We start from the raw sequence: 25257 nt of genomic DNA on the forward strand, positions 1-25257 counted from the left end.
GGGATGTGACAGCGGTAATCCAGGCCAGGATCAAGCCCACCGATTACTACCCCATGGTCCTAGTCCATGTGGGTACTAATGATGCGGCCAGGAGAACCCCCGATCACCTGATGGTGGACTACAGTGCTCTGGGCGGCGTGCTGAAGGAGTTCGGTGCACAAGTGGTATTCTCTTCCATCCTACCAGTGAATGGACGTGGAAGACGGCTTGAGAACTGCATCCAAGAGACCAACTGGCAGCTTCGGCAGTGGTGTCTCGAGGCAGGCTTCAGCTTCCTGGACAATGACCCACACATCACGACGAGGGACATGCTCAGTTGGGATGGGCTTCACCTGTCCCCCAAAGGTAAGCGTGTGTTTTCTTCTAGGTTGGCGGATCTCCTCCGGCAGGCTTTAAACTAGGCTCGCCAGGGGGAGGGGAAGATGAGGGCGGGGGAAGCTGTGGACCACCAAACCATGTGGCACCCACAAGGACAGCCCAGCCTGAAGAAAGAGAACATTGGGAACCTGCAAGACATGGGGCGGCCAGCACTATGGCACAGGTAAGAAACGAGAAGGTAAGAAATAAGGGGCCCCTTGGGACTCAGAGAGGGGGGGCAGCAAAGGCACCAGTCGCAGGGCTCAAGTGCCTATATACTAATGCTAGGAGCATGGGAAACAAGCAGGATGAACTAGCGCTCCTGCTTGCACAAAACACCTATGACTTAGTAGGGCTAATGGAAACCTGGTGGGATTCGTCCCACGACTGGGCAGTACATATTGAGGGTTATAGTCTGTACAGAAAGGACAGGGTGGGAAAGAAAGGGGGAGGGGTTGCGCTCTATGTCAATGAGCAATATACATTGACCCTCATCAAGACGGAATCCAAGGATGAGGAAGTAGAAGGATTGTGGGTTAGGCTACATGGGGGGGCAAGGAGAAAGGGATTTGGTGGTAGGGGTCTGCTACAGACCCCCACACCAAGAGGAAGAAATAGATGCAGGGCTCCTGAGGCAAATCTCGGAGACCATAAAAGCTAAAGACGCGGTAGTCATGGGGGACCTAAACTACCTGGACATCTGCTGGGAGACAGAGACAGCAAAGTCCCATCGCTCACGCAGGTTTCTAACCTGTGTACAGGACCTCCACCTGACACAGGAGGTACACGGACCCACTAGGGGGAATGCCATACTGGATCTGGTATTGGCAATGGGGGATGACATGGTAGGGGACCTACAGATCGGTAGCCATCTGGGGGACAGTGATCACCTAATAACAGAATTCACCATAAGACGTCGAGTGGCTAAGGTAACTAGTAGGGTGAAAGTGCTAGACTTTAGGAAAGCTGATTTAAATGAACTCAGGCGATTAGTCAAGGACGCACTGCAGAGTAGGAGTTTTGAAGTGATGGGAGCCCAAGAAGGGTGGATGTGCCTTAAGGAAACGATCCTTCGGGCACAAAGCGAGATGATCCCCGTGCGAGGTAAAAGAGGGAAAGGGGCCAGGAGGCTTCCCTGGCTGACCAGAGAAATCCAGGGCAGCCTAAGGGCCAAAAGGGGAGCACAGAAAAAGTGGAAACAAGGAGAGATCACCAAAGACGAATATACTTCCTCTGCTCGTGCTTGTAGGGAGGCATTTAAATGGGCCAAAGCTACCATGCAGCTGAGGATGGCATCCCAAGTAAAGGACAACAAGAAATTGTTTTTTATAGGGAGTAAAAGGAAGACCCAGGGAGGAATAGGACCCCTGCTAAATGGGCAGAAACAATTGGTGACAGACAGGGGGGACAAGGCTGAACTCCTCAACGAGTTCTTTGCCTCAGTGTTCCTAAGTGAGGGGCGCGACAAGTCTCTCACTGGGGTTGTAGAGAGGCAGCAGCAAGGTGCCAGACTTCCATGCGTAGACCCTGAGATGGTGCAGAGTCACTTGGAAGAACTGGATGCCTTTAAGTCGGCAGGCCCGGATGAGCTCCATCCGAGGGTGCTAAAGGCACTGGCCAACATCATTGCAGAGCCACTGGCGGGAATATTTGAATGCTTGTGGCGCACGGGCCAAGTCCCGGAGGACTGGAAAAGGGCCAATGTGGTCCCCATTTTCAAGAAGGGGAGGAAGGAGGACCTGGGCAACTATAGGCCAGTCAGTCTCACCTCTATCCTTGGCAAAGTCTTTGAAAAAATTATCAAGGCTCACATTTGCCAGAGCCCGGCAGGACAAATTATGCTGAGGGGAAACCAGCACGGGTTCGTGGCAGGCAGATCGTGCCTGACCAATCTAGTCTCTTTTTATGACCAGGTTACGAAACGCCTGGACACAGGAGGAGGGGTGGATGTCGTATACTTAGACTTCAGGAAGGCCTTCGATATGGTATCCCACCCCATACTGGTGAACAAGTTAAGAGGCTGTGATGTGGATGACTACACAGTCCGGTGGGTGGCAAATTGGCTGGAGCGTCGCACCCAGAGAGTTGTGGTGGATGGGTCGGTTTTGACCTGGAAGGGTGTGGGGAGTGGGGTCCCGCAGGGCTCAGTCCTGGGACCGATACTCTTTAATGTCTTCATCAGCGACTTGGACGAGGGAGTGAAATGTACTCTGTCCAAGTTTTCAGATGACACAAAGCTATGGGGAGAAGTGGACACGCTGGAGGGCAGGGAACAGCTGCAAGCAGACCTGGATAGGTTGGACAAGTGGGCAGAAAACAACAGGATGCAGTTCAACAAGGAGAAATGCAAAGTGCTGCACCTAGGGAGGAAAAATGTCCAGCACACCTATAGCCTAGGGAATGACCTGCTGGGTGGCATGGAAGTAGAAAGGGATCTCGGAGTCCTAGTGGACTCCAAGTTGAACATGAGCCGGCAGTGTGACGAAGCCATCAGAAAAGCCAATGGCACTTTATCGTGCATCAGCAGATGCATGACGAATAGGTCCAGGGAGGTGATACTTCCCCTCTATCGGGTGCTGGTCAGACTGCAGTTGGAGTACTGCGTGCAATTCTGGGTGCTGCAATTCAAGAGGGATGCGGATAACCTGGAGAGGGTCCAGAGAAGGGCCAGTCGTATGGTTAAAGGCCTGCAGACCAAGCCCTACGAGGAGAGACTAGAGAAACTGGACCTTTTCAGCCTCTGCAAGAGAAGGTTGAGAGACGACCTTGTGGCTGCCTATAAGTTCATCATGGAGGCACAGAAGGGAATTGGTGAGGATTTATTCACCAAGGCGCCCCCGGGGGTTACAAGAAATAATGGCCACAAGCTAGCAGAGAGCAGATTTAGATTGGACATTAGGAAGAACTTCTTCACAGTTCGAGTGGCCAAGGTCTGGAACGGGCTCCCAAGGGAGGTGGTGCTCTCCCCTACCCTTGGGGTCTTCAAGAGGAGGTTAGATAAGCATCTAGCTGGGGTCATCTAGACCCAGCACTCTTTCCTGCATATGCAGGGGGTCAGACTCGATGATCTATTGAGGTCCCTTCCAACCCTAACATCTATGAATCTATGAATCTATGAATAGATGTTACATATAGGTGCAAGTAAGTGTCAGCTCTAAGTGGACTGTTCCCCATGCATCTCATGTAAGCCTCAAGACCTTTCTATGTACCTTACTCATAAAATCAAGTAAAGTTTGAGTCCAGAATGACATATCAGAGTAATTAGAGGCCTTAGGGTAATCCTCAGCATGCAAATAAAGTATTTTGCTAGGGGCTCCCCTTTTGGCCTTACCCTGCTACTAGACAGGACTGACTTGGTGGATTTGCATCAATTTTTTTCAATATTAAAGCATCAGGTTTCCAAGCACTTTTTCTCCTGCTGATCACTTTTTATCCTCAGCTTATTGGTATACTGAACCCAAGCTGTGCAGAATCAAGCTCTGTATGTTCAGGAATCTAGAGTAGTTTGTATCGGAGATAATGCTCTACTTTTTTTTTACCTTTCTCAGATTTAGTGTAAATTTATGTACCAAGAAAAAGTACATTAGAGAAAAAGAATAAAACCACATATACCCCTGGAGCTTTAATAACTGCGTCAATTGTTCGTAGAGATGTTGCAGCTGCCCTTAAGACAAGCTCACGTGATGGATTTCTTTGAACTGCTTGTGAGAATCCCAACATGAACGCTACACCAGGAACATAGTCTGTAACCCTAAGGAGAAATGAGTCATGACTTACTCAGAAGTATAGCTGTGAAAATAACTGATTTTGGGGGGTGGCTGGCAGTTCTGAGAAATTAAAAAAAGAAAACAGTGAATTGAGAATTAAAAAAATATATAGATAGCTGTTTAGGATCAAACAAAATGTTGAATTAATCTTGTTTTTATTTTAAGCATTTTAATTTTTTTAATATTTTAGATATAAGTAAAACAAATCAAACAATTTAGTTTTGAAAATGTTGTAATAACATATTTTTTTTTTTCTGTTGGGGTGAAAGGCAAGGATTTTGTACAGTGATATCTTTTACTAGACCAACTATATAGCTGGGATCAAGTTAGACAAATTTTTGGGTGCAAGACATTCTTCCTCAAGTTTCTGATCACAGCCTAGTGAAAATCAGCTGGGGGAGGGGGTGAGAGAAATTCTGAGGGTAGCAGATACACAATTAATGGAAGACAGGAGGTTGGATTATTTGATATTTTTGAATTGTTTTACTTGTTTTCAGTGCAAATGATCCAGTGAAACTAAAAGCAAATTTGTGAAATATTTTAGCTTTTATTGAATCTACATTTTTTCAGCAAAAAATTAGTATAGTTGAGGTTTTCAACTAATTCCACCGAAAAGCTTCAGGTCATCAAGTGCAGTAACATCAGTAGCACAACAAATGACAAGCTAAGAAACTACTCACATTATGGATGTCTTCCTTATCCAGGATGGAAGCTTTGTCCATGCCATCTTCAACTGTATTGCTGGATTTCTTGCGAGCTGGCCTGTGGAAGCCCTTGCCTCAATTTTATAGTTCTGACATTGCTTGCCCCATCTCAACCTTGCCTTTGTGAAGAAAGGAAATATTCATTAGCATTTCAGAAATGGAATCAGGGTATAACTATCTGTTATATCAAAGTATGACTTGTTCTTGTCTTTATGAAACTTCAAAACAGTCCCCATTGCTTCTAGCCCATAGTGGAGGAAATCTAGCTACCGTTGGAGCAGAACAGGAGTGAGACATGAGGGAAAAAGGCTAAGCTGCACTGAGAAGAATAAGCCTTTCCTTTTCTGATTTTCAAAACAAGCACTGAATTATGATATAAAATTTTGCAGGGATAGATTGCTGGGATCCACTACATTTGGCAACATTATCTTTGGTTGAATATTTAAAAAAAGAAATAGTTCACTCATTTTACAATTTCACCGCTGTCTTTGCAAAATGCCTGATTGTGCGAAGAAAAGCAGTTTTTACTACTGAGCTTTCTGAGGGAATTTTGGAAATGAACAATATGAAAAATAGAGATCTCTAAATCACTACATACACAGAACACATTGCTGGTTTCCTTAACTGAAATAGATGCACAGGAGTGTGGAAGAGAGACTTGAATACAGAGGCTGCAAACAGAGTCCTGTCTAATGCAGTTAATGAATTATAAGAAATACCCTTGAAAAAGAAATGATCTGACATATATAAGAAGGAGAGGAATGGACCAGATCTGTAGCTGGTAGAAACTGGTAATAAGGCAAGTCAAAACTTTTCCAAATTTTTCAAAACCTTTACAAACAACTTTGAAAATATTTGTATTTTTGTGATGTTTCATCAAACAGCTTGTAGCGCAGCTGAATGTTTAAAAAAAATCAAAATGTTGCTGATAACAGATATAAAATGATTCAGGAAAATGTATCCTCATTGTTAGGCAATTTCTTCATTTGTATAGCACTTTGTAGTTGTTTTATATAACCCTTATCAATTTAAAGCTTTTATTGGTGGAATTAGCTGTTTACCTGTGCTTTCAGAGGTAAGACGACAGCATCAGCACAAGCTTTCCAGTTAGATTCAGCGAGTTGAACCACAACTATCTGCAGGTCAACTTTGTTAGTACCAGAATTCTTGTACGCTGTGGCTTGATAACCTTGATTTTTGTTGTCACTTCTAACAGCGCGAGCCACAATGGTGAAGCCTGGTGGCATTCTCTCTCCCAGGAAGGTACGCTGAAAAATAAAAAATGCATATGCATTCACTGTTGAAACCTGGCACTGTGCTTTTCAATATGATAGAGCCTTGGATGGTTCAGAATGAAAATATTTCCTGACTCCTATCATTATATCAGAGTAAGTTTTGGTGGTTTGTTCCACTTTTTGAAGTTTCAGTTTAATTGAGAATCTAAAAAGGTGCAACTATCTGAAAATGGAATCTAAGGCTGCACAAACCCATGTACATGGAAGTATTAAGATTCTGAGTATTATTGCTATCATTTTCATTATAGCTTTCTAGAAAGTATGCTAGGTATTGCCATAGCAATGTATTCATTCAAAGTACATACCACTTATCTTACAGACAGTTTGAGCCAGTATGATGAGGTTCTTATTAACACCAACAGTCTTCAATATTATTAATTCTTAGGCATTTTCCCTCATCATTAGCCCTGGTTGTTCTATTGTTATTAATATATATTTATTTAAGATAGATATGGAATAACAAATGTGTACCAAACCTAAGGATACATAATCATGATGTGACCTTGCTGGTGCTTTAAGCTAACTGGTGTATTTGTGTTTCCTAACATTATCTAACATTGTACAGCAGTGGTGTCAAAAATGCACTGGTGACCTCAGTGGGTTTATTTTTGAGCGAGAGAGATAGGATTTAACTTTTAAATGTATATTTGACATTTCTGGTTATGGCCAGATACATACATTATATAGTTCGTATGCCGTTTTTTGTCAGTAAAGCTGTTTTCAAAGTTTCAGCTGATACCAACCTTAATAGGAGGCTTTCCTTTCCAAGGAAATGTAATTTTTTACCCCCCACAAAAAATCCATTTTTGCTAACAGCTTGGAGATTTTCTTAACCAGAATGAAAAATCTTTCAACTTTTAACAAGTTAAAGATAATTAAAAAAAAAAAGAAATTTTTTTAATTGGTGAAAACCCAAATTATTTTGAAGATTTTTTTCCTAAAAAAACCCAGAAAAATAAAATCACCCTTTTTCAGAAGAAAAATATCTTTACCCTAACTGGCTCTGAATTTCATTTTACAAAGTAAAGACCTCTACATGCTTGGCATTTTCTAGAGATCAAGAATCTATTTAGAGTTAAAGGCTAGATAGACAGTTGAGATCAATAGCTCTTGCTACCAAATATTTAATTTCTAGAAAAACTCTGCCAATTAATTGTGCCATATCAAATTTTACCTCATGCGGAAAGCTGGAAACCGCCTTTTTACTGCTTCTGCTACTACTGCTGCTGTTGCTACTACTGCTGCTGTTGCTGCTGCGGCTGCTTGACTCAGAAGAAGATGATGCCAAGTGGCCTTCTACTTTGCTAATTTGATCCTGCAAAGCAGAAATAGGTAAAAAACTGTAGAACAGATGACTGACAGACTCTGCATCTTATCCTGAGCACTCCTTCCCTTTGATTTCTTTCAATAACCAGATTCTATGCACATGGAGATACATAAGCTGTAACATCATAACTAAAATTACTTGAAAAAAAATCAATTTTCAAATTTAATTTTTTCTGAGAAAGGGAGGCATTTTTCATTTAAAAGGTCATAGACCACTTTCTTACCTTTGGATCAATTCAAATAATAAATTTATCTGAGGAACACAATTATTGCTCTTAAACACCTCCTTAAAATTCCTTATATGGCAATGCAATTTTGAATTAGATTCAGAGAACACCAAGGAGGATAATCAATTCTCACCACTGCTCTTGATTGTCTAAGAATTGCTCACACAACTAGTGTGCTCCCCTCTGTCCCTTATTTTATTATCCCTGTCTTGCCCTAGACCTATTTATTGTTAACTATGCAGAGGTGGTTATACAGCTCAAGGTGGCCTGGTTGGAATCTTTGGGAGCTGCACCATATCCAGATACTATTATAATCATACCAATGATAATGATTATTTTTTAACTCAAATCTCTATTGTGACTCTAGTATTCTTGGACATCAAATTACTCAGATTCTTTTACTCTGCAAGGAAACAGCCAAGTAAAATGAACAAATTATTTTCAACTCCCTTTTTCCCAGTAAAGCATTTTAATTGCAATGATCATAAAAGTGTATATTTGAAAGTTCGTCCTACCCAATGGCCATGCGTAGACTTGAAGTGCAGCCGGTATACTTTTGGAAGATGTTTTACCTGCAAAGTCCCAGTACAAATTATTGTCTGCAGTGATTCAACAAGCATAGTGTCATGCTCAAGCACAATGAATGTAAAGCCCTTACCCATTCAACAGACCACTCTGAACTGCCAAAACGTGTGTATTTGGCATGTTTCTTGTCATCCTTGTCATGTTTGCTGAAATGGTGTGACTCCCTGGAATGGATCCTGGCTGCATGACGAGGCGTATCAGTAGCCTGGCTGCTGCTGCTGCTGCTGCTGCTGGCTCTGCTACTTGGTCCACTGCTGCTGCTGCGGCTGCTGCTGCTGTTGCTGCTGCTGCTGCTACCACTACTGCTGCTGCTGCTGCTGCTGCTGCTGTCACTGCTGCTACTGCTGCTGCTGCTGCTGTCACTGCTGCTGCTGTCACTGCTGCTACTGCTGCTGCTGCTGCTGCTGCTGCTGCTACTATTGCTACCGCTGCTGCTACCTTTACAGTGGCTCCTACGGCTGCTGCTACTGCTTGGGTGGCTGCTACTGCTACTGCTGCTACTGCTGCTGCTACTGCTGTCACTGCTGCTGCTACTGTTACTGTCCTTGCTGCTGCTGCTCTTGCTGCTGCTGCTCTTGCTGCTGCTCCTGCTGCTGCTTTTGCTGCTGCTGCTGCTGCTACTGCTGCTGCTCTTGCTGCTGCTACTCTTGCTGCCGCTACTGCTGCTGCTGCTGCTCTTGCTGCTGCTACTGCTGCTGCTGCTACTGCTGCTGCTGCTGCTGCTGCTACTGCTGCTACTGTTACTGTTGCTACTGATGCTGCTGCTGCTGCTGCTGCTGTGCTTGCTTGGGTGTGCAGACTGGGAATGTTTCTTCTCATGTCTGTGCACATCATCACTAGCAGCATGTTCAGTTGGGGATGGAGTGGAACGTCTCTTACCTGAGCGCTTTTTATCCAGAGATTCACTGCTGCTGCTGCTGCTGCTCTCCCCAAATGGATAAAATTTCTTTTGTTTGCCTTTGGAATGTTCTTTGACACGTGGCACCTTCTTCTGCTGTTTCTTGCTTGATGGGCCCAATGAATAGTCAAATGAAGATGCTTCCTTCTTCAGATTTATCTGGTCACCTGTCTTTCTTGCCTGAGAATCACTGCTGGATGGGCTACTGCTCTCTGTGCTCTTTGAACTTCTACTTCTGCTGCTGCTGCTGCTGCTACCACGGCTAGAGCTGGAGGACGATCTTCTAGATTTTTGGAGACTATGTGGTCTTCTCTAGTGGACAGCATGATGAGAGAGAGAAAAATGTCATTCTGTTCACTTATCAGAGTTTTTAAGTAATCTGTTACACAGCAAAATAAACACCTCTCTACTCCTCCAAAGGACATGGTCTAATCCAGAAATAGAAACCAATCTAAACTATGCCTCTTACAGAAAGCCACATAAATTAAGGCATAGACAGAAATGATAGTTTTTGCCAGATCTAGCCCCTGAAAGTGCTTTATAGCCATAACCAAACCCAAGTAAATGGCTGTGGAGTGCTTTAAAAAGGCCCAATCCTATGACAATCCGAACCCTCATGAAACGAGGGTTCAAATGAAAGCGCTCCAAAGAAGAGCACCTTCATTAACTTCTGTCTGTGAACATTGGGAGCAGGGCTCAGATGATGCATGCCAGCCCTGCTCCTGGCACTATTTTCAGAATAGGAGGAGGACGAGGGAGTGGAGGGAGCTCAGTCTGAGGGTTGCCCAGTCAGTGCTGGAAGGTGGGGATGGTGGACTGGAGCCCCTTGAGGTCGGGGGCTCCAAACCATGCCCCTCCCCCATTCCAGCATGGCTAGGGAAACTCCAGAATGGACTTCCCTCCCCTGTTTCCTCCCCCTCCCATCCTGAGACAGAATGGGAGCTAGAGGATGGGGAGGTGCAGAGCTAGGGGAAGAGGCTGTAGAGATGCAGCCTCTCTCCCTGGATTGGCTCCAAATTGAAGCTCGATCCCCCACCCTTCTGACCTAACAGCTAATATCTGTTGGTTTAGGAGGACTGGTCTATGGAGCTTTCTGTGAAGCTTTCTGAGCTTTCTGTGGAGTGCCATGAATTAGACCCAGGAGCTATACTTCTTTCTGCACCTTTAGATTGATTTCATCTTGTGTTTTTGAATGTCTGTACCTAGCCTGTGATACCTTTTAAGACATTTAGTAATGTCCACATGAAATGGTACTGGATGGATAGAAAATGGTATTTAGAGGTTTGCTTTTAGGAATTGGCTTGTAGGTAAAGTAGATATGCATTAGAACAATGGTCCAGAAGAATGGCAAGGGTCAACTGGTTTCTAAAAAGCGTGTTTGTGACAAAGTTTCCCTCAAGGCTTACTGTGTCTGAAGCCAACAGACACACAGGCCAGGAAATTAAAGACATGTACCACATTATTCCATACCATGAACAGTGTACCCAAACAGAGATAAGGGACTCTGTAGCATTGGAACCAGGTCACAGTGCCCAACTTCAGGGCCCTTGGGATTTCTGGTGTTGGTGAGCAGGCCAAATTAGGTGGCCTGATAAATAACCAAATTAAGATTTGTGCATGTGATCGGTTTGTTGGAACAAAGGAATATACTGACAGGACAGAAGGTGGACAGTATGATGACCACAGGGAGACCAATCAATGATGCCCAGAGATGAAGAGTCATCAGAAGGGAGAAAGAATACAAAAGGAGGGATTTCAGAGCAGCAAAGAGTCCTTTTGAGGGGAAGCTGATGCCATCATGGACAGAGGGCACACGACCAGCCTGTCTCACCACCCCACTGAGGGTGGGGTGTAGGGGGTAGGGGCTCAGTGCTCAACCTCCAGGCTGGTGACATCTGACATTCAAGAGAGAACTTCAGGGTGAAGCTCATGTACTGTCCAGATGTACCTTCCCTCTGACAGCTCTAGAACTGGTAGATTTAGACTTGGGGAATGGGGGTTATTTTGTTTGCCTTGCCTGCATTATTCTTATTTGCTATCACTGTGTATCAATGACATTTGCCTGTTATCAAATGGAGAGGTTGTGGTTGGTCTGATGGTTTGAGTCTGCCTGGAACAAGGTACCTGGGTCATAAATCCAGTTCCAGCAGTACCCAAAAATGATATGTTGAGTACACCATATGTAGAAGTCATAGTGCGACTAATCATGACTGATAAAAGTTAATACTGCATCATTTCATTTTCCCCACTATCTAAAGCACTGAGATTACCTTGTAAATAATAAAAGCATATGACATAGGCTTACATTTTTGCCCACAAGTCCAGAACAATATAAATACCTGAGTCTCATCAAAAGAATCATCAAGAATTTTCTTCACTTTTTCAACTGCTTCTCTGCTTAGTTCTCTTTCTTCATCTACAAAGGTCACTAAACGTACCATTTTCTCAGCAGCAGCGTCACCTGCCTGAATGGTGATTTGTATTTTCTCAATTGGCACGTCTGTAGGGACTGGAATTATGTGGAAGCAGTTTTATTCTTCAATTAGGAGTAGCATGCAAAAAATATACTGTCTCAAAACAGGGCAGCAAAGCACATTATTTTGTTAAATGCAAATATAGTTACAACATGCTCATTTTTAGTAGTTGGTAACTGTGTTAACACACCATGCAAATATATGAATGTTCACAAGCAAATGACAAACACTGTTCATCATGTTAAGCATGATGTTGCATCAATTAAAGTGAATAAAAAGTATAGGTAGCTCAAACTGTGTGGAAAGAATTGCCTGACAGGCCCGAGTTTATCAGTAGTGTTACTGGGTAACAGATCTGATCACAAGATTAGGCATTGTTTGATGTAATTGTTCTTGACAAATTGACACTAATGCTGTGTAAACTTTGAAAAAGGGAGTTAGCTATGCTAGTTTGAAGGAAGGTAGAAGGCAATGTAGGTGCCACTCTACCGTGCCTTCTGCATGTATATATGTTAGTCAAGTAGTCAGAGTAGTTACTGCTGACATTTAAAGGATGGCCACATAGTTGAGCTGTTAGCCTAGGATTTAGGAGATTTAGATTCAATAATCTACTCTGCTACAGATTTCCTTGAATCCTTAAATACCTTTTGAGGATCTGGGCCTCAGGGTAGACATGTAGAAACACATCCTTTCCTTGTCAGGGATGTGTGAAGATAAAAAGTATTAAAGATTGTGGGATGATCAGATATTATATTAATATCTAAGAAAGATGAATATCTATTAATTTCACTTTATCACTTGATCCAAGATAGTATTTACCTGATATGAAGGTCAGCTTAACAGTATGCTCCCCAACCAGATAATAGAGAGGGGCATTTTTGAGAAATGCAGCATGTATGCTTTTCCTTTCAAGGCAAATTCCAAATCCAAATGTAGTTGCATTGAAACACATTACATGAACAGCTGGGTTTTTCTTTTGAGGTGATTGTTCAACTGTAGAAGGGTGCTCTTGTGAAATAATTTCTGAAGATGGTCTATTCTATTAGGTGATAAGCACATGTCAATGTTAGATTTAGTAATAATAAAAAAACCTATCCACTTATTTAAAGTTCCTGCTTTAGCAGTATATTCCTATACATTTTGTAGAGGAAATTAATTGATTTCATGAAACTCTAAGATCCTGCTATGGAGCAACACTTTTTGTCAGCTGGATAAGCTGGGCTGAGTGGCTGGTTTAGGGGATCATTCTAAGATAAAGGGGGGAAAGGAATCAGGATTAAAGACAGGAAAAGTCATTCACCAAATAATGCCAATTATTTTCTTTTGCTTTTTTTCACCACAGTGACTCAAGCTGTGTTCCCTGAATTCCAGTGTCTTGGTAACCCTAGGCATGTTATTGTTTCTCTAGAGAGAAAAAAAATCCGTGGTCTGGAATTTCATCCTTCAACAAACATACCAAGCCAAATTTTTGGATCTTTACTCACAGTGATAGGACTTCTGTCTGAATAAGGCCTAGTATGGACTGCAGGATTTAGTAGCTAAGAAAGCCACAGAGATCTCAAAGATAGTCAGAGTATATGATACTAGAAATGGCTGCCCACAAACACCCCATATGTAGCAACAATGGGTCACAAAGGACTTGCAATTAATTACAATTAATTAAAGTTGGAACTAAAGCCATGAAATGAGATGTATGTTTTCCCTGAGCAATGAAGCAAACAGCTAGAGGCAAACTATGAGTTTCTACCACCCAGGGGTATGATGCCTTTTTACATGTAGGAAAAGCTTTTACAGCTAATTTTATTTTTTTCAGGAGTGTGTAATTTTTTTCTGTATGGCACATTTGTGTGTACTGCCCCACAAAATTCCTGAGCCACCTGGGACATACTCAGACACGAAGTTTTAATAGTAACTTTTTTCCTAGGCAGATTCTTGCTAAACTGGGAATTGTTCAAATTAGTTTCATTAGTGAATTGATGTTCATTTAGCACCAACTCATGAGTTAGGAACTGATTCACAGCTTCACTTCTCAGTAGGTGCAGCACCGAGGCGCAACCTGGGAGGAATTTGTGTATTCCCAAGTCCCAGAGGCTGCACTCACGTAGCTGCCTCCCCTGTTTTCTATCGGCTGCTGTGAGGCAAAGAACCACAACCACTCCCCAGTTGTCCTCCATCCCATCTAAAATCTACTCCCAGCATATCTTTATTGCAGGTGGCTGTAAGGGAAATGGTATAGGGCTGTATTACATTGATCCTTCACTGGGGAAATCCTCCATAGAACCAGTGTCTGTTTTGTGCTACAGAAATGTAATTTAAAGGATGTTAATGGGAGCCCCAAATCTGGCCCTGGCTGAAAACTGTGCCCTAAAATGTCATTACAGTCTGTCATTTACCTCAACAGAAAATATGACTTTCATCCCTGGATTAGTAATGCTCTATTTCTCTTAATATTAAATCTCAGTTCTACTAGCTGAATATTCCAATAGGCTGATCGAATATTTTGTAACTATCTTGGTAATATACAGAGAATTAAATGGGAAGGCTATAGTAATAGTTACAATGCTTTTTATGTGGCTGTGAGCCTATCCTGTAGATGGCACTATAAAATTAATTACTAAAGAGAATGGGATAGTTTCTGAAAACAATTATTTTAGCCTGATGCAGTGATTAAATTCCAGTGTTTTTTTTATGTTACTATGGGATTATTTTTGCCCCCAGGTTGAACTTGACTGATTTTGAAAAAAACACCACCAGCCAGAAATCATTCATACAAATTCTCCTATGGATAAAGCAGACAGACTTACACTGATCAAAACTAAACTAAATTAAACTAAACAAAATAAAAAACAAAACAAAAGAAATAATCAAACCCCAGGATGAGTTACCCTTATTTTATCAGCCTCCTCTGATGCGGAATCTGAATCGAAGGACGTCTTCATTATGTTAGGCACTGCCTCAGGTAGAAGAACTGGAGTCATTTTAATGGCAGCTAAATCTTCAACATTTCTTGTAACAGCATATGTCTTAGAGCTGCAGAATAAACATTAGGGGGCTGTTGTATTGATAAGCACTTCTGAGGAAAAGATCTGAATTATATCTTGCGGCATGTACTTAGCAACAAATAACCTACCTTGCAAGTTGCTTCATAGATATTTTTAAGCATCCATCCTGCTAGTAGGATCTGCAAGCCCCACAAAGTTGAATTAAAATTTAGGCCAACATTTTCAAACATGGGTGTCTAAATGCAGGCACATCAACTTTAGATTTTTAAATATTTTTACTTCATTTTCAGAGGTGCTGAGGAACAACAAAAACCATCTAAATCAACAAGTTTTGGCATACACCTTGGAGAATCAGGATACTTATTGAGGTGCCCTATTATGGATGTAACAGCTTAACCTTTTGGCTCCTATATTTGGAAATATTGGCCTTCTTATTTAAATAGATGCTTTAAAATTTTTTAAACAGTCTAGAGGAGACTAAATGTCTGGATGTCCTCCCTGCAAAAAATCCTTTTATTTTCTAAATTTTATAATTAACATTTCCAGAAAATGTTGATAATAAAATGTTGTTTTTGGTGTGGCATCCCTGAAGATTACTATGAGAGGAGTAACGCGTCTCGAACTGGGTGTAACTGCATTGTCTTAAGTTCACTGCTTTTCCAGGGAATTGCCCAGATCTTAAGTGGAAATTTTCAGTTCTCCGTGTTTCATAGAATTCCCTGAGCTGTGGTGTAGCGACTTGTGGTAGTTAAGAACACTTGGGCCTGGTACTAGTACCATGAGATGAAATTCCACACACCCCCTCTAAAGGTTGAATGCCCTAACTATTAGGCTACTTATTCTGGGCATTTAAAAAAAAATATCATGAAAAAATATGAACTCTTTTGTTTTTTTTCCTGATCAGAAAATCTTGACAGTTTTTGCTGGATGGGAAAATGTTTGCTTCCCACATTTAATTGCTAGTAGCAATGAGCTAATTAGTAGCTAATTTCCAAGTACTAATAGCATTAAAAATGCAGCTAAAATTACCTTAAAGTCCCTTAAAGTTTTTTTTTTCATAAGTGAACAATCACTAGAATAGCTGGAAGATGGTTATAGGAGAAGGTTGCCACTGCCCACAAATGAGGAGCTGGTCAATAAGATCATCTTTATTATAATGTAGTCTATGCTATCCGAAAGCCTGAGAGCTTCCTATCTAGCCTATTTGAAATGTGAATCTGTATTCATTTGATAAGGCTCTCTTCCTCTTGAAGACTCCTGCCGTGCTGTGCACGTCGTAAAGCATACAATTGCACTTCATGTGGAACACCTCAATAAAACGTATGTCACCCGTGGGCTTTGTTTTCTTTTCCATCTCGCTCTCTCTCTTTTTTTAAAGATAAGGACATGACAGCAATGCTTCACGCTGGGTGTGAGTAGAACTTCGAAAAATGGAATCTGAACTAAAATATTCTTTCTAACAAGCTGAGTGGATAAAAAGAAAATGAAATCAACTTGCATTTCAGCTGAATTATTTGGGCAAAGGAGACAAAAAAGGGAAATGGCTTTTATTTTAGTGCCATTCAATAATTTAAATGACCACGGAACAGTAGTCTGGGTCTCCAGGCAGATAGCTCTGACAGTTATACATATATATTTTTTAGTATTTTTTATGCCAATAGTCTACTCCTACCACCTAATGAAAATGGAGGATCGATTCCTCCCCGTTGAGCACAGAGAGCTGACAAATGTAGCTGTATCACAGGTGACACATGTCAATGTCTGCAGAATCACAAGCCACAGTAAAAATAGGCTACGAGAGCCAGCTCTGGTGCTTTAGCAAGAAAAACAGTTACAAAGAAGGCCTAAAGCTATGGTATGAAAGACTCTCTTCCCTCTGATCCCCACACAAGGGAGAAAATAAAAGAGAGATATTCCAATATAAGTATTAGTGTACTTGGATAAGAGAAAAGAAAACAGTGTTCATTTTTTCTGTGATATAATATCAGCCATATTCACTGCAGGGGTGGAAGTGGGGCAGTTCAGTTGAACTAGATCCATTTATGCCAGCAATGAGTGGTGCCCTTATATACTTAAAATAGATTGTCAAATAAGAGCTAAGTAGAAATGCTCATTTAAAAACTCATCTCTTTTTCAGAGGTGTAGCTGGGCAGCTCTGCCCTGGGCAGTGCTGTGGACTGTGGTGCGCACTGTAGTGGTATGATCAGCTGCTGCTGCTGCAGTTGTAGCTTTTGTTGCACCTCCTCAACAAAGACAGTGCTTAGGACTGCTGTTCTGGTCCCTCTTTCAGTAACACTACTGAACTTTTTTGTTTTAAAGCAATGGCATGAACATTTTTATAAAATAAATGCATAACTTATAGGCAGATAACAGTACTAAAGCCAGATTCCCATCTCATTTGTTCCCTCACCCCCTTAAAATAGAACCACTACTGAAACCAGAACACTTTCTTCTGATTTATATCAATGAAAATCAGCTCAGAGTCTGGCCCAAGGATGTCTTAGACAGCTATGTTGCTTCTCTACCATGTAAACATACAGCATGTACCTCACATGATATCAAATACCATGCACAGACACATTAAAGTTTTCCTTTTTGCAAAAGATGCATTCTCTCATGTCATATACATTTTTGCAATTTTTATTATTAATCTTCTAAGATGCCCATGTGAAACAATTTGTCTCAGACTTGCAATTTTTAAAAACCAGGCCATACGCTCTATTTGAGTTTATGATTATTTTTCAATAGGTTGTCAGTATAAATGTGTGATAGATTTTCAAAGTTTATGCTGCCTTTGCTGGCATCTCTCCATATTTATACTTTAATCACAAAGAAGGCTCTGATTTTTCCCAAAATGTATTTACTTTTATTTCTTCCTGTAAACATTATAAAAATATGTTTAAGTGGCCATCTGTTAGCAAACCAAATATAATACACCAAATAAATATGTTAAAAGTTTGTATTTCTTTAGAGTTTAATTTATCTATGACAGGACTACACTTAAACTTGTACTTTATATTTCTTTTATGTGCTGGGAAGGAAATTTTAATCCAGAATGTACTACTTTATAGTGGACCTTCAATCTCTTTACCACTCAAACCAGTAATTCTGTCTGAATTCCCTTGGTTGCTGGAGACTGTCTTAAGTTTAACAGTTCTCACACACTAAGGAACACTATAACAGACCGCACTGAACCTAATTTTACTTGTATCTATGTTCCTACTGAAGTTATGTTGCTACTGTTTGCACATGGATTCTAGTAGGAACAGCTTGGATTAGCTAGGGAAGCTAATACCTACCTTTCCTGACTAACTGAAATATTATTGCATGCATTTTGGTGGCATAGAAGCAAACAAAGTGCCATAGAATAAAATATTCTGAAAGTTGTTCACAATCCTTCAAAGGTTTAGTTATTTGTGCTAGCTTGAAGCCAGGCAGAAGATAAGAAAGAGTATCACTGTGAAGACTAGCTGGTTCAGAGGGGCATGAACTCATGTAGGCAACAACCTACTTCAACCATTCCTAGCATCTGATGAAGTAGGTTGTTGCTTATGAAAGCTTATGCCTCTCTGAAGCAGGTGGTCTCTACAGTGGTAACCTGCCCTACTCACTGACTGGATCAGCTAAAAGAGCAAAAGCCACGAACTTCATAGATTTTCTTTTAGAACTATTTCCATGAGTTCCTTTAGCAGAGTGTAAACTAGGTAGGCAGCATCAGAGCATGTCCAAAATATTGAGTCCAGTATATTTTAGAACATATTAGGAAGCACTAAACTATTCAAAGTATAACATAATGTAAGTCAACAATTTACTAAGAATTCTTGCTGATTCTCGGGTTTTAATCTTCATTAAATTAAATAGGTTTATAAAATTTCAACTTGTTCATTTTGGAGCACTGCATCTGTGTTTGCATGTATTAGGTTTTCAACAAATTGAGCCCTGGAGTGTTGCATCTGTGTTTGCACGCACTTGTTTTTTGAATGAATTAAGCCCAGTCCCTGGCTGGCACTGCAGGAGAGCAGGATGGTCCAGCACTGGCCCCCAGGCCTGGGGCCCCTCACCCATTGCATGCCCCTACCCTTCCATTCAACAGTGGAAGCAGGGAGCTGGCAAAACCACACAAGAAAAAAATCAAACCAAAACGGAAGCAATTTGAAAGCAAAAGCAATTTGAAGGGGTGATCTACAAAGAAGTTGCAGTGCCTTCTGGTGGACAAAGAGGCTCATTACACATCTTTGAGTGCCTTTGCATTTGCACGCACACAACAAATCCATGAACGCAATGCCTTAATTTCTGGGGAGCCAAACTAAACTACATCCAAGTAATTTTCATTTAATACACCAGAAAGTCTTTTAAAGCGTCTGGAAAACCCGCTTGTGCAAACAGTCACACAGTTGCAGCACAAGGAAGGGCAAAAAATGTGGTGTGTACAAAGAGTTTAGTGTGTCCCATAAGTATGTAGTGAGATGGTTCTAAAGTATATTCGTTTAGCTATTTCCTTGATTAGTTTTTGTCCTTTTGATGTCTTATTCTAAATGCACATTCTGTCATTTGTTTGGCAACACTATATTGGAATATTTTTATAAGAAAAATTGATGGCTTTGCTCATTTGGAGGTAGGGGTGTTATGCCATTAGTTTACTAACTCATTTAGGTATTAGATGCATCTACACATGCAACTAATGTGAAATAATAAACTCTGGAGCATTTCAAACTGAGTAAATTGCTCCTAGGTGCACCATCTACATGCGTACCTTGGACGGCAGCAATTTGATATAGGGCAGAGCAGGCCTCTGGCTAGCTGGGCTGATTGTACACAATTTACACCTGCGGTGACCATCTACACATGTGTTTCAGCACAGTGAATTATTCCGCTGTAAGATAGTACTGTCCCCAACAGTACTACGTTATGGTGGAGTGAATTATTTTACTGCTCCCTAATACCGTGCACATGTAGATGGTGATGCTTTACTGCAGAGCTAATTAGTCTACACAGTAAAGTACACATGTAGATGCACCCATTGGCCATGTCTACATGTGCAGTAACCTGCTTTAGTTAATGCACATTAAATCTAGTACCTCCATTGTGAGATATGAGGAAAATGAGGATTAGCCTGTCTTAATGTACATTAACTAAATTGCACAGTTTTTAAGTGATGTTTAATGCACATTAAAATAGGCTAAGATGCATTAAAGCACACATGTACACAAACCTATGTAGTTATTCCCATCAAGTCCTATTTTACTTAGTATAGTTTGACAGATGGTAATACTTCAGGGTGAGTCTGCCCTAACACTCTAAAGGCAGGGATTGGTTTGAACAGGAGCACACGGACTCCTGAGTTCTAATCCCATTGTTCTGTTGCTAGGTCCCCCTGTGACCTAAGACAACTCACTTAATTTATCTTTGTCTTCATTTCCCCTTCTGCCATACAGGAACAATACATTTTATTCACTTTGAGGAAGAGATTGTAAGGATTCATTAGTTAATGCGTGTACAGCAAATTGAAGCTGTAAACTCAATGTAATTGCTCAACTTTATTATTTATGTTGACTATTATTATTTATTTGTTTCATTATTTTCCACCTGATCTCTCTAACACTGGGAGGTAATGAAAATGACTGGCATGAACATCCCCTCTTGTCTTACTTCAGGAAAAGTCCTGTGGTCCATGCAAAAAAAAAAACAACAGCACTGGACCATGACTCCTTTGAATTAATACTTTGTGAATTATGGATCATCCTCCTCTGTTTAGACATCTTGAAGACTTCCTGGGCCTGTTCAAATTCCAGTCATTTTGGAGAGCTTGATTACAATCATCCATCACAGAGTAAAGGAGCCATCTTTGGAGGGGAAGAGGGAATGCCTAATACCTAATAAGACAGTTTGCAACTAGTAAAGAGAGAGGGGATTTTAGGAAGAATAATGATTAGTTTCCACAGCTGCTAAACTGAAAAGGCCTACAGAGCTTGCATGGGCCAGCAGCCATGAATGCTAATTTCAGCTGGATCAAGGACTGAGTTCTTTTGTGGTTGCTATATTCCTAGAACAGAAACTTGTTAACATTTCTGGGGATTGAATAATAGCTGATTTTTGTTGCTGGTGGTATTTTTTCTTTTGTGATGAATTTTCGTCTTGGCTTTCTCAGTATGTTTTTGTGCTGTGAAGATTTTCTAAGCCTTGGTCTACTGCTTTGATTCCTTGGACATACTCTTTTTTTTTCCCTCCCTCTCTTTGTGCTTGTATTTCCATCTGTTTTCATTTGTTTGGCATCTGGCTACAATAGTTTTCCAGAGTGTATTGCAGTTGCAGGCAATGATAGTAAATCAAGTAGACCTAACAGGCAAGAAGATCAAATGCCAACCATAGGAAATTCAGATAAAAACACAACAAGAAATGCCAAAACTTGTACAATTTTAAAATACTGAATGTGTGTATAAGTAAGTTTCCCATTATAAATGATGAGACTCATGTGGTTTAAATCTAACCTGGTGCTTTCAAATGCAAACACACATGCACGCACACACACACAATATTTAATGCAATATATGTTATAAACTTCTTGTGAGCCTCAAGGGCCTTAAAGTGGCTCGAAAGAGAAAAGCAAATGAAGACCGCTACAGACAAGTGGCATTTATTTAAACATAACTTTGATTCAAGACTTTCATTTTCTATTAAGTAAACTAGGCCAAACACTGCCAGTCCGCCAAACTATGATAGCCACAGGGGTGATCCATAAAAAGATGAAATGTTTCATTTTGAAAAGATTTGGTGTTGCTACAGAGGAAGATAATAAATGATACAGCCTACCTTAGAGTAATTACATTAGTTTCCTGGTTGACAGGTGGGATTTCAAATTTGAAGCTTTTTTCCTTAATGTGTATGGTAGCAGCAACATTCAGAGGGAGATTTACATTCACTTTGGCATGTGCTTCTAATCCAGCCTGGACCAAGCGTGTATTAATTCCCATTACGAAGATCATGTCCTTGGCCATGCTGAAAAATTAGAACAGCATGGTGAAATTACATACATATAGTAAACAGCTGATGAATATTTACAACCAGCTTGAGTCACTTGGAAACATGATCATTTTGCTTTATGATAAATATTTACCTTATGGCCAGCTTGGATCTTAGTTTAATGTTGGCATTCATTAAGCTTGATATTTTAACATCTGACCTTGGGGTGGGTGTAATCTGTGCTTGAACTATTATAATGAAAATGAAGCAAATTAACCTGTGTTAAAAGCACTTTGCAATCACACTGTACACAGTACACATTTTTCAATATGCTTTACCATTTCCTGCAATATTAGTGACAGAGGCATGGTACAAGCTTGTCTCCATTGGGAATCCAATACAGGTAGGAACAATATGACGGACTTCAGCAGACAATAAAGCTTTGGACCACCGGCTTCCAACTCCACTTTGAAGATTATTTATGAATTTCCTCAGAGAGGGATTTTTTCCTTCTGGTCCATACCATGCCTGCAATTAGAGAATAGAATTTGGAAATCCTGGTTCATGTCATGAACTATACTTTAGGAGAGAGTGATCAGTGATAATAACTACTGTTGATCAAAATTTTAACTTATTGTACAGGATCAAAGTCTGAAAGCAAAAATTCTCATGGGTGTAAAGTAAAAAAAAGAAAGAAAAAGAGAAACAACATTTTAAGCTGTTTGATTGTTGCCTGGTGGTGCTATCAAAGGGTACCTGAAATACATTATTGATGGTGTTCTTATCAAGTGCACCATAGAGGAATTCTTGTCCAAATATTTTCACGTAGCCTGATGCAAGTGGTTTATCACTGGGCAATGCCTTCCAATCAGAGAGCTGGAAGAGAATAGGAAGTTAGTTAGACTGTTGAAAGCATTAGTAGAATTAATCTTTAAGTGATTTTAGCTCCCTAAGAACTTACCACTCTTAGGACTTCCTTCAAATCATATGGACTGGCAGAACCTTCCTGGAAGCTTCTTTTTGCTAATATCTCCTGCAGTCTTTCAGCTCTCATTCCCACCTGTGAGGAGAAGTGAAATATAAATACAAATAGAATTGGGGGGAATAAGTGAAGCTAATCGGGGACAAATTATGAAAATGTTCATTTACCTCAAAGGGTTCAGCAATGTGTCCAAGGAAATGTGCCTTAAATGTGGACATTGCTATTGATGGGAAAATGCTGCCTACATTGTTCATGACCAAATATTTGGCTGCAAATCCAGTCATAAGAGATTCTAAAGAGTAAAGAACACATACAATAAAACAGAAGCTCAGTTTTTAAAAACACAAAGTGCCGATGGTATTAATTTCCTAATTTCATAACATGACTGATGCAGCATGCTATGAAAAGGGCCAGAAATTCCAGCCATAAAAGTGATAGTATAAAACTGTCACAAACAGAATATTCTATATATTTGAACTATTAACGGACAAAATTACATCTCCCTGGCTCATTTCAGAGCAGCTATGCTATTTTCCCAATTGCTTATGCCATATCTTTTACATTGGGTCAGATTCTGTAATATCAGCTTATGAGATCAGTTTACAAGACATCATTCAGTGCAACTTGACAAAGGGGATAGGGATTTGAAACAGATTTGCCATCCTCACATTCCAAGTTTAGGAACGTGATATAGATGTCCTATAAGGACAGATGGTGAGGTGTAGATTTGTCTCCAAATTGTTCTAAGGCAGTTTAACACATCTAGTTATAAATGCTGCAACTCTTTCCATGAAATGACACTGATTACTCAGTAATTGTTACCTATCAAGTAAACACTGAGCAAACATAATTTATATAGATCTCCTGTTCTTTAGATTTATCATACACAATTAAATGAGCCCTTGTGTACAGCAAATGTTCAGAGTAACAATTAGATGGTGGTGTGCCAAAGTGGGGCAGTTATGTGCAGTCTACTTTCCCTGAGCTGTATGGCTAGGGACAAACATTCAAAAAGCCTGAATTGATTCAATTTTTGCAGGTTAGTCTAACCTGGCTATGCTAAATCCATTTTGTAACCAAACAGACATATGAGAAATGCAGGCACATGCCTGCAGTAGCTCAGGCTAGAAGCCGGGGGGTGCTACAGCTGCCCTCTCTTCCCTTTAGAAGGGCTGATCTGAGGGGTCCTGGCCAGGCCCTGGCAGGACAGAGCATTTATCAGCTCTGTTATCACCCAGCATTTAACATCCCATCAGAAAACAAAGCCTTGCTCATAACAAGCTCTTCTTAAACCGCTTTTTCCAAAGGAAGGAATGCAGGGAATGCAGGAATCTGAGCTGTTGTTTACCTCCAAAAAGCCCTAAGTGGACACTGTCCTATCTGCCTTACACAGCATTAGCTAGCATACCACATGCCGGCTACAGTCTGTGCTGTGGGAGAGAGCAGGAAGGGATCTTTACTTAAGCAGCGAGTGGTGAGGGTGGGGAGGGGGCACGAGGAAGCCAGCAGACGTGCTGTGACTGTAAGTCTCTGCTGGAGCTGCAGCCAGGCAGCAGAGGGGAGAAGCCAGCCCTGCTGTGGAGCAGAGAGCCCAGCCCAGAGAGCATGCCAGGATGCTGGGGGAGTAAGATTTAGCTTAAACCAGCAAAGGGTCTGGGACAGACATTGCATAAACTGGTTTAAGCCAAATCAGTTCAGTCTGATACTACATTCAACCAGGTTTATCTCAGACCTATTTCAGCCATTTTCAAACTAGTTTATGTGCACTGAACATCTGCTGTTACAGGTTTAAACCAGTTTCTGATCACTTAAACTGATTTATGTGTAATGTCTGTCCCCAGCTTATTAGAACAACCTGCACATTTCTCTAAGAAACCTGGGCTTCAATAACAATAAAACTAAAATCACATTTTTGAATCAACATAGGCACTTGGGCATCTCTGCCATAATTCCTCCCCTAACTCCCTCTGCCATTACTAATCCAGATGCAAGGAGGCTGAATGGCACGTCTACATGTTCATTAATGTGTTTTTTCTACTGCCATTTAGTTTAGTACCTCTAATATGAGATACTAGATAAAGTCTCAGTAGCTATGCTAATGAGCAGTACCAAAGGCAAACATTTTTTTTTTGTGATGCTTAATGTGCACTAGACTAATTCTACTGTGCATTAGTATGGTTTTTGCCCTAATGTGTTAATGCACAGTAGAACAGTCCATTGCAGTAAGGCGTCTCATGTAGACTTCCCCTCTACATGAGATATCTGTCCCTGGAGAATTCTCTTTACACCAGAGTTATCCTCCACATGGTAGAGAACTGGTTTTAGGGACTAATTACATAAAAAACGCACCCGCAAACTAACTGCATTGCTTTGGAGGATGCTCAGGCAAAAGTGAATTAAAAGTATTAGGAAATATATTGTTTAAAAGTTATGTATAGAAATTAGCCTCTCATTTCCCATTAACTTCAAGGAAAGGACTATACTTAAATTCCATGAAGAAATTAGCTAAAATGTAAGGATCAGAGAGAAGTATCCTCTGGTTCACAAATACGCAGCAGATCAGCATCTATGTCATCTGTGAGCCCACTCTGCATTTGAGACAGCCTGCCACTTGAAAACCAGTCATCACCTTCCTCCTCCTCAAACTTATTTATTCCAACACATGTGTTCACCCTGCTAT

The 25257-nt window shown here is 40.9% G+C and overlaps 1 protein-coding gene across 1 annotated transcript in view; it reads right to left on the minus strand.

The window, feature by feature from the left end:
* Positions 1 to 25257, minus strand: part of LOC102571073 (vitellogenin-1) — a 57575-nt gene that overhangs the window by 11281 nt on the left and 21037 nt on the right. The window contains exons 14-28 of the mRNA XM_059727648.1: positions 22745 to 22869; positions 22557 to 22655; positions 22352 to 22471; positions 21934 to 22123; positions 21750 to 21843; positions 21446 to 21631; positions 14519 to 14663; positions 12453 to 12672; positions 11499 to 11668; positions 8335 to 9471; positions 8192 to 8248; positions 7298 to 7438; positions 5890 to 6096; positions 4805 to 4947; positions 3970 to 4108 (exon numbers count right to left, since the gene is read on the minus strand). Coding sequence (XP_059583631.1) covers positions 3970 to 4108; positions 4805 to 4947; positions 5890 to 6096; positions 7298 to 7438; positions 8192 to 8248; positions 8335 to 9471; positions 11499 to 11668; positions 12453 to 12672; positions 14519 to 14663; positions 21446 to 21631; positions 21750 to 21843; positions 21934 to 22123; positions 22352 to 22471; positions 22557 to 22655; positions 22745 to 22869 — 3173 coding nt within the window. The remainder of the gene's footprint in view (positions 1 to 3969; positions 4109 to 4804; positions 4948 to 5889; positions 6097 to 7297; positions 7439 to 8191; positions 8249 to 8334; positions 9472 to 11498; positions 11669 to 12452; positions 12673 to 14518; positions 14664 to 21445; positions 21632 to 21749; positions 21844 to 21933; positions 22124 to 22351; positions 22472 to 22556; positions 22656 to 22744; positions 22870 to 25257) is intronic.

This window comes from Alligator mississippiensis, chromosome 5, assembly GCF_030867095.1.
Source record: "Alligator mississippiensis isolate rAllMis1 chromosome 5, rAllMis1, whole genome shotgun sequence".
In the NCBI taxonomy this organism is placed as follows: Eukaryota; Metazoa; Chordata; order Crocodylia; family Alligatoridae; genus Alligator; species Alligator mississippiensis.